At 41.7% G+C, this 10,244-nt stretch overlaps 1 protein-coding gene across 1 annotated transcript in view; it reads left to right on the top strand.

Moving 5' to 3' along the window:
* Positions 1 to 1,568: 1,568 nt before the first annotated feature.
* LOC138637766 (elongin-A-like) overlaps positions 1,569 to 10,244 on the top strand; it is an 80,576-nt gene continuing 71,900 nt past the window's right edge. Inside the window, exons 1-2 of the mRNA XM_069726684.1 lie at positions 1,569 to 1,584; positions 1,712 to 1,851. Of these exons, the coding sequence (XP_069582785.1) occupies positions 1,569 to 1,584; positions 1,712 to 1,851 (156 nt within the window). The remainder of the gene's footprint in view (positions 1,585 to 1,711; positions 1,852 to 10,244) is intronic.

Here is a 10,244-nt window from a genome sequence, read left to right as displayed (position 1 = left end):
TTGTTGGGAGACTTTGCATGGTGGCCTACAAGCTTTAAGTTACAACACTGGTCAGTGTGTGAGGTTTTTACCGTCATTGTTTCCCCAGTGGTTTTGTCATGTGCTTAAATAATGGAAAACTACACAAATTACACAATGGTAAACCTTTAGATCACATAGATGGAATCTATTTATTTATTTTTTTAAAAACAACCAACACAAAACATTGGAATGTGAATAGTCCCTTAGCCTAGAATAAGTATTTGCTCTATTGGTGAAAAACATGGAAAGAACTCATGTGAAAAACAAACGAGCCCTACGGTTGATCATTGCAAACCTGAATAGCAAACCGATAAAAAATCCGTGCTTCTGTATGAGGCTTTAGTCTCTCAAGCCCAGATACATTTTGTGCTCCTAACGAGCTATGGTTTTAGTTGCTCCTGTTATATGCTACATCTATTTGTATAACTTGCTGCTGGGATGGAAACTTGGCCTAGCATAGTACATGCCTGGCTAAGGGTAATTTTACATGCTGCAATCACAACATAAATCAGTTATATATGCGTTACAGAATGCCATCAAACAAGTGTGAATCAGTTACAATATACCTCTGCGCCCATTATTTTCCACACAGTACCTATTAATTTTTTTCCCTTTCTCGCCTTTCAAGAGCCGTAACTTTATTTTTCTGCCACAGGTGCGAGCTGTATAACCCTGAGCTTGCCCCTCACATGAAGGGCGCACATCCACTGTTCTGTGGAAGTCGCCAAGTGGTTAAGATCTGCTTTGGAATGTCACTGTCTTAAAATAAATTGTCAGTAGATGAGAACTTGAGCTCTGCCATTTTCCATAATGGCGTTCTTGTTACTATCAGCGTGATAAACCGTACGTAATATGAAAATTTCAATCCATGTTTTGACCGTTCACTTATAAAACCAGATGGGATAATATCACATTCTGAGAGGTATAATAATTATAGGAAAGATTAATATTAAATACGCAGGCCACTACCATTTTATGTCCATAACTACTAAAAACCCTTTATTCTGTAATTATTTTATTTGTGAAAATTGTTTTTAATGTTGGTCCATATTAATGATTACACTTTTTTTTTTGTTATTTAGACCACACGCTTGCATTGCAAAAAAGAAATGCACCTTTTTGACATCTCAGATTAAGAACCCAAGTGCAATAACCAAATTATCAGCTTTTCTTTTAAATATAATGACTGCCTTAAGTTAAATGCACACATAGGGCCTGATTCATTATGACTGGTGTTGTCCATGTTGGTCTTTGAGGGGCCATACTGTGGTCAGACCTTCCTGAGTCATGAAGAGGTGCATGCATGTGGAGCAGCTGATAATTCGCATACACCTCTGTGTGCTACGCCAGAAATCTAACTCCAATCAGCAATTGGAATTAGATTTCTGCTGTATGCAATTTGACAGCTTGTCATGGTTTAGAAGAGCTGTGGTATTGTCAGCAGGTAGCGGGATGCAGTAACGGACAGGAGGCAGGGCAAGAGTTAACAGGTTTATTAACAGGGGTTTACTCCACGCAGGGGGTAAAGGGGGTGTTATTAGCACGATATGAATTTGGGGCGAGGTAACGGAATGAGCAATTGTTCATAGAATGGTTAACTTATCAGTCCGCCGGCTTCCTGGCCGCAGAGTCTTTCAGTTCCAACGGTGGCACCTACGCAACTGGTGATGACTCTGGTTTGGTCCTGTAGAAGCTGGAAGTCCAGTTCACGGTAATGGCGATGAGTCCTTGTTGTTCCTAGTGGGGTCCTGGATCCACGGTTCGTCGTATGGGGTGCAGCACAGTTCGTTACACCACCAGAGCGTGGCTCAGCTCGGCGGAGGAATGCAGGTGAGCAATGACACAGTTCTGGTTGAGTCACCTGGTTTGTCTTAGGCGGGATGCGCACAGTAACCCCCGACCTGGAGCGTCTGTAACTAGCGGTTACAGGGGACAATGGGCACCCGGCTGAAGTCTGCCTGCAGTCAGTGTATCTGGACACAGAAAATCTACATTGCGGGCCTGCACTCACATGCTGCTCAGGGAACAAAGCACCAACCTTCCCCTTCTGCGCGCTCTGACTTCCCGCCAAGTCTCCTCTCTCTTTCCCACGCGCAGAGCCTTTTATAGTCCTCCCCCTGCTGTCAAGTGCAAAGGTCGGTCCAAGTTGGAAAGCTTTCCCCCCCCCGACAACAATGGTGACAGCCCCGACAGTTCCACAACCGGTGCAAGAGAGGTCTGGTCTATCTTCTTTCAGCATCACCCCCCCACCCCCCACTCCCCCCATTTTGGTCTAGTTGGGAGACACTGGAATAGAAACGCCAAAGGTAGCAAAATTTAAACTCCATTCCGAGTTGTGCCTCCATTTTGTGACATTTCAATACTTTTACAATAGGATTCTGGCGTGAGAGCTTTGATAAATTGGGTCCATAGTCTTTTACAGCAGTGTCCTCTCCTAAAACAGCCTGAAACAGCTCTAAAAGAAATGCTCAAATGAACAAATGCACCTTGATGTATAAATGACTTGCTGTTCATATGTTAAAGGGGTATTCCCATCTCCAAGATCCTATCCCAATATGTAGTAGGTGTAGTAGCAATAATAATAATTATTTGTAAATACCTCCAATTAGAAATGTAGTATAGTTTTTCTTATTCGCTACATTTTTCCTTATGTGCAGGCATGGCAGGACCTTGGTTTATCCATGGTTTCGACCACTGATACAGTGACAGTTAGCTAGTTGCTAGAGGTCGTAAATATGGATACCTAGGGCTCTGCACATGCGGAAAGAGACATGGCGAAACAGAAAAACTATACTATATTTCTACTTGGAGGTATTTACTAATATTAATATTATTGCACCTGCTACATATTGGGATAGGATCTTGGGGATAGTAATACTGCTTTTTAAGTTTTTTAACTGCCTCAGGTTTCCAAAGATTACTGGAGTTTAAAAGAAGTGACCTGACCATGCGTTTTCTACTCAGAAGACACCCAGGCGACTTTTAAAGTGTTTTGCAAGTGTTTTTTGCTTCAAAAACCACTACAGGGTCCTTTTCGTTCAATGGAGTTTAAAACAAAAAAAAAACACGCCTTGCACAAAAATTGAGAAACACATATACATAAAAAACCCTGCTGGTGGTCAAAAACGTCAAAAAGCACTCTTGAAATCTACCCTCTCACACAAAAATAAAGAGGCTTTTAGGAAACAGCTAGTATTTCTTGAAGTGTCTTCTGCTTGAAAAACTCAATGGGTTCACGTGCTTGTAAAAAGGATGTAGTATGTACATAGCCTTAGGCGAAAAAAAATAAGTAAGGGCCATTATAACAGAGATCCCTGTTGTCTGTGTCCTTCAAGGGCTCCAGTAATATGTCAGGATGAGAAGTAAAGGACCTGTATGACAATGACAACACTTGCTGGGGTCTATCACCGCCTGTACGTTCTTTGGCAGAAAGTGTCTTCGTGACCGGAGACTGAATAACTTATACAATTTCAAACCTGCAGAAGAAAAGAGGACGCGTGGTAAAGGAGAAGATGACATCTGCTACTTTTCAGTTTCCTAGCTTCAGATTCAGGTTTGTGAGGTCAGCCTGTTTTTACCCATGTAGCTAATGGCATTTGCATTGCCCATTTATAGCTCCCAGTAAACTGAGATGTCTATAGCCTCAGGCATTCCCATACATAGCTACTGAGCTCACTGCCCACTCAGCCATTCCAAGCTTCCTAGAGAACAAGAGGCCCTCTCCGTAAATGGCTGTCCAAGTTTTACCTATCAGATCAGACGGGGCATTTTTCATACTTTTCTCTAATGTCACTTTCAAATCATTCACCAAAAGTTCTGTAAAAACCAGAAATCGTAAACTAAAAATCAATGAAATGTAGGAGTTTTTGCACATTTAGTGTAACCTGCTTATTATACTGTCAGGGCGTCAGCAGCAAGGAACATGTAAGACACTGTTCAAATCTATAAGTTTTATGTACTATCTGGTCATGGGAATGAGTAATAGTGTGTATTGTAGCGTGTGATTATTTTTTTACTCTGGCTTAAGGTACCTTCACACTGAGTGACTTTAGAACGATAACAATAGCGATCCGTGACGTTGCAGCGTCCTGGATAGCGATATCGTTGTGTTTGACACACAGCAGCGATCAGGATCCAGCTGTGAAATCACTGGTCGGAGCTAGAAGGCCAGTACTTTATTTCGTCGCTGGATCACCCGCTGACATTGCTGAATCGGCGTGTGTGACGCCGATTCAGCAATGTCTTCACTTGTAACCAGTGTAAACATCGGGTTACTAAGAGCAGGGCCGCGCTTAGTAACCCGATATTTACCCTGGTTACCATTGTAAATGTAAAAAAAAACACTACATACTTACATTCCGTGAAACCAGAACACATGAGCTGCGCGCACAGTGAACAAGCCCGTAGAGACATGTTCACACCACCAAGAGACTTGAAAACACAAAAAAGCACAGTAAAACCAAAAACACACTGTTGCAAAAAAAAATCACAGTGGACAGCAAGTGCTAGTAAAAAGATGGAAAAAACAGGGTATTTGGTTACATAGTAACATAGTAACATAGTTAGTAAGGCCGAAAAAAGACATTTGTCCATCCAGTTCAGCCTATATTCCATCATAATAAATCCCCAGATCTATGTCCTTCTACAGAACCTAATTGTATGATACGATATTGTTCTGATCCAGGAAGACATCCAGGCCTCTCTTGAACCCCTCGACTGAGTTCGCCATCACAACCTCCTCAGGCATGCAATTCCAGATTCTCACTGCCCTAACAGTAAAGAATCCTATTCTATGTTGGTGGAAAAACCTCTCCTCCAGACGCAAAGAATGCCCCCTTGTGCCCGTCACCTTCCTTGGTATAAACAGATCCTCAGCGAGATATTTGTATTGTCCCCTTTATATACTTATACATGGTTATTAGATCGCCCCTCAGTCATCTTTTTTTCTAGACTAAATAATCCTAATTTCGCTAATCTATCTGGGTATTGTAGTTCTCCCATCCCCTTTATTAATTTTGTTGCCCTCCTTTGTACTCTCTCTAGTTCCATTATATCCTTCCTGAGCACCGGTGCCCAAAACTGGACACAGTACTCCATGTGCGGTCTAACTAGGGATTTGTACAGAGGCAGTATAATGCTCTCATCATGTGTATCCAGACCTCTTTTAATGCACCCCATGATCCTGTTTGCCTTGGCAGCTGCTGCCTGGCACTGGCTGCTCCAGGTAAGTTTATCATTAACTAGGATCCCCAAGTCCTTCTCCCTGTCAGATTTACCCAGTGGTTTCCCGTTCAGTGTGTAATGGTGATATTGATTCCTTCTTCCCATATGTATAACCTTACATTTATCATTGTTAAACCTCATCTGCCACCTTTCAGCCCAAGTTTCCAACTTATCCAGATCCATCTGTAGCAGAATACTATCTTCTCTTGTATTAACTGCTTTACATAGTTTTGTATCATCTGCAAATATCGATATTTTACTGTGTAAACCTTCTACCAGATCATTAATGAATATGTTACATAGTTAATAAGGTTGAAGGAAGACTAAGTCCATCTAGTTCAACCCATAGCCTAACCTAACATGCCCTAACATGTTGATCCAGGGGAAGGCAAAAAAAACCCATGTGGCAAAGAGTAAGCTCCACATTGGGGAAAAAAATTCCTTCCCGACTCCACATACGGCAATCAGACTAGTTCCCTGGATCAACGCCCTATCAAGGAATCTAGTGTATATACCCTGTAACATTATACTTTTCCAGAAAGGTATCCAGTCCCCTCTTAAATTTAAGCAATGAATCACTCATTACAACATCATACGGCAGAGAGTTCCATAGTCTCACTGCTCTTACAGTAAAGAATCCACGTCTGTTATTATGCTTAAACCTTTTTTCCTCCAAACGCAGAGGATGCCCCCTTGCCCCTGTTTCAGGTCTATGATTAAAACGATCATCAGAAAGGTCTTTGTACTGCCTGTTGTGAGGTCTGTTTTTGGGCTCCCTCTGGTGGTTACTGATGGTACTGGGTGACTTGTCTTTCCTGGGTTTCTGGGTTCCACCTGTTCCATCAGCATATGGGAGTTTCCTATTTAACCTGGCTTTGCTGGCATTTCCTCGCCGGTTATCAATGTATCCAGTGTGTCTTGTTACCTCTGCTCCCTGCTCCTAGAACCTTCTGGACAAGCTAAGTTTGGATTTTCCTGTTTTGTGTTTTGCTTAATTTGGTTTTTAGTCCAGCCTGCAGATATGTGATTCTCTGCTGCTGGTTGCTCTAGTGGGCTGAAATTGCTTTTCATGTACCATGAGTTGGCACATGAGTTCAAGTAATTTCAGGATGGTTTTTTGAAGGGTTTTTCGCTGACCGCGCAGTTCACTTTTGTATCCTCTGCTATGAAGCTTTAGCGGGCCTCATTTTGCTGAAACTGTTTTCATACTACGTATGTGCTTTCCTCTCATTTCACCGTCATTATATGTGGGGGGCTGCTATTTGCTGTGGGGTATTTCTCTGGAGGCAAGAGAGGTCTGTGTTTCTTCTGATAGGGGAAGTGAGATCTTCGGCTGGAGCGAGACGTCTAGGATCATCGTAGGCACGTTCCCCGGCTACTTTTATTTGTGTGTTAGGTTCAGGGTCGCGGTCAGCTCAGGTTCCATCGCCCTAGAGCTTGTTTGTATCTGTGCTTGTCCTTTTTGTGATCCCCTGCCATTGGGATCATGACAACTGCCCCCTTATATATTTATACATTAAAATAAGATCACCGCTTAGTCTTCATTTTTCCAAACTAAATAGCCCCAAGTGTAATAATCTATCTTGGTATTGCAGACCCCCCCCAGTCCTCTAATAACCTTGGTCGCTCTTCTCTGCACCCGCTCTAGTTCAGCTATGTCTTTCTTATACACCAGAGACCAGAACTGTGCACAGTATTCTAAGTGTGGTCGAACTAGTGACTTGTATAGAGGTAAAATTATATTCTCCTCATGAGCATCTATGCCTCTTTTAATGCATCCCATTATTTTATTTGCCTTTGTAGCAGCTGCCTGACACTGGCCCCTTAATATGAGTTTGTCATCCACCCATACACCCAGGTCTTTTTCATTGACGGTTTTGCCCAGAGTTTTAGAATTAAGCACATAATTATACATCTTATTACTTCTACCCAAGTGCATGACCTTACATTTATCCACATTAAAGCTCATTTGCCATTTATCAGCCCAAGCTTCTAGTTTACATAAATCATCCTGTAATATAAAATTGTCCTCCTCTGTATTGATTACCCTGCAGTTTAGTGTCATCTGCAAATATTGAAATTCTACTCTGAATGCCCCCTACAAGGTCATTAATATATTAAAAAGAAGAGGGCCCAATACTGACCCCTGTGGTACCCCACTGCTAACCGCTACCCAGTCCGAGTGTACTCCATTAATAACCACCCTTAGTTTCCCATCCCTGAGCCAGCTCTCAACCCACTTGCACATATTTTGCCCTATCCCCATTATTCTCATTTTATGTATCAACCTTTTGTGTGGCACCGTATCAAAAGCTTTTGAAAAGTCCATATACACTACATCCACTGGGTTCCCTTGGTCCAATCCGGAACTTACCTCTTCATAGAAACTGATCAAATTAGTCTGACATGAACGGTCCCTAGTAAACCCGTGCTGATACTGGGTCATGAGGTTATTCCTCTTCAGATACTCCAGCATAGCATCCCTTAGAATGCCCTCCAGGATTTTACCCACAGTAGAGGTTAAGCTTACTGGCCTATAATTTCCGAGTTCAGTTTTTGTCCCCTTTTTGAATATTGGCACCACATTTGCTATACGCCAGTCCTGTGGTACAGACCCAGTTATTATGGAGTCTTTAAAGATTAAAAATAATGGTCTATCAATGACTGTACTTAATTCCTGCAGTACTCGAGGGTGTATCCCATCCGGGCCCGGAGATTTGTCAATTTTAGTGATTTTTTTTTTTTTTAGACGCCGCCGCACTTCCTGCTGTGTTAAGCAGGTGACATTTAATTGGGAATTTTTATCACTAGTCATTTTGTCTGCCATGGGATTTTCTTGTGTAAATACTGATGAAAAAAAGTCATTTAGCATATTGGCTTTTTCCTCATCCTCATCCACCATTTCACCCAGACTATTTTTAAGGGGGCCAACACTATCATTTTTTAGTTTCTTACTATTTATGTAGTTAAAGAATATTTTAGGATTTACTCTCTCTGGCAATGAGTCTCTCTGTCGCAATCTTTGCTGCCTTGATTTGCTTTTTACAGAATTTATTTAATTTTTTGTATTTATTTAATGCCTCCTCACTACCTACTTCCTTTAATTCTCTAAATGCTTTCTTTTTGTCACTTATTGCGCCCCTTACAGCTCTATTTAGCCATATTGGTTTCCTCCTATTTCTAGTACGTTTATTCCCATATGGTATATACTGTGCTCAGGTCCTATCCAGGATGCTAATAAATGTCTCCCATTTTCTTTGTGTATTTTTGTGTCTCAGGATATCGTCCCAGTTAATTGCACCAAGATCCTCTCTCATCCGTTGGAAATTTGCCCTCCTGAAGTTTAGTGTCCTTGTAACCCCTCTATTACACATCTTTTTAAAGGATACATGAAAACTTATTTGATAAGTTTTTTGCAAAAAATGTATATTAAGCCGCTCTACCAAACGTCAAGGTATACCCATATCAGAGCAGTCCTAACTAATGTATGTAATCCCTATCTGATGTATTTAAAACCTGGTCATATGTACAATATCTGTATGAGCAGGATTCAGAAAAAGAATGTCCATGTGGACACGCTGGACAGAACGGCTCCTGTGCGCACAGCTCAAAAAAAGAGGGGTGGAGGCCTTCCCAGTCTTGTGGACACAAGAAAACAATTATGTGAAACCAGAACACATGAGCTGCGTGCACAGTGAACAAGCCCGTGGAGACATGTTTGCAAAAAACGTATCAACCAAATACCTTGTTTTTTTCATCTTTTTACTAGCACTTGCTCTCCTCTGTGATTTTTTTGCAACAGTGTGTTTTTGGTTTTACTGTGCTTTTTTGTGTTTTCATACTTACATTCCGGTGTCTGTCGCGTCCCCCGGCGTCCGCTTCCCCGCACTCCTTCTGCATCCTGTGTCAGCGCCGGCCGGCCGTAAAGCAGAGCACAGCGGTGACGTCACCGCTGTGCTTTACGGCCGGCGCTTACACAGTGCAGGGAAGCTAAAGGCGGGAGACGCGACAGACACCAGAATGTAAGTATGTAGTGTTTTTTTTTTTTTTTTTTTTACACTTACAATGGTAACCAGGGTAAACATCGGGTTACTAAGTGCGGCCCTGCGCTTAGTAACCCGATGTTTACCCTGGTTACCAGGGGACTTCGGCATCGTTGGTCGCTGGAGAGCTGTCTGTGTGACAGCTCTCCAGCGATCACACAGCGGCGCTGCAGCGATCGGCATCGTTGTCTTTATCGCTGCAGCGTCGCTTAATGTGACGGTACCCTTAGTTTGTGCATGACCTTCTGTTATCAGATGGTGATTTTCTGTTTTAAAGTGCAATGTGTACCCAAAAAAATGCCAACAAGGATCCTTAAATGAATATCACTTGAAAGAAAGTTGCATTAGTCAAAGACTTCTCAGTCAAATTTAACAGTGATACAAAAGACTTCAGACCACATTTACTTTTCCATCATCATAGTTGTATGAGGCCTTTTTTTGCCATGTATTGTGGTTAATATAAGATACGATGTACTGAAAAGAGGGTGAAAAGTGGGTAGATTGGAGAAAAAGCAATTTCACAAGTGTGTTTTTTTTTTTTTGTTTTTTTTTTTAGTAATCCTTTGTGCATTAAAAACACGTAAATGTTTGTGGATCAGTACAATTACAGCAACATTGTATGTAAAAAAAAAAAACAAAAAAAACAAAACAACAGTGTATTGTGACTTCTGATGGTCAGCTCGTCCAATGTGGGCAGAGCTGGAGAGGGCTTAATAGTGAACAAGATCTATATCCGTGCCTGAGAGGATGAGTAGGTCTAACAGGAATGAAATGAAGCTTGAAGTGCACTATGGCTCCTTAAAACAGACACATCTGTGTGACATAACTGACTTGAATTTGTGCATGTATTGTATGTTAAGACATGGATGTATTTTGTTGTCATCAGAACTTAAGTTTGATCTTTTTTATTTTTTTATGCTTTGGGCCTGAAATTTCAAAACATTACATCCCCCAAAA

The sequence above is a fragment of the Ranitomeya imitator genome, chromosome 5 (genome assembly GCF_032444005.1).
Source record: "Ranitomeya imitator isolate aRanImi1 chromosome 5, aRanImi1.pri, whole genome shotgun sequence".
NCBI lineage: Eukaryota > Metazoa > Chordata > Amphibia > Anura > Dendrobatidae > Ranitomeya > Ranitomeya imitator.
The sequence above is the reverse complement of the archived record's forward strand: the minus strand, read 5'-3'. Positions and strand labels throughout refer to the sequence as shown.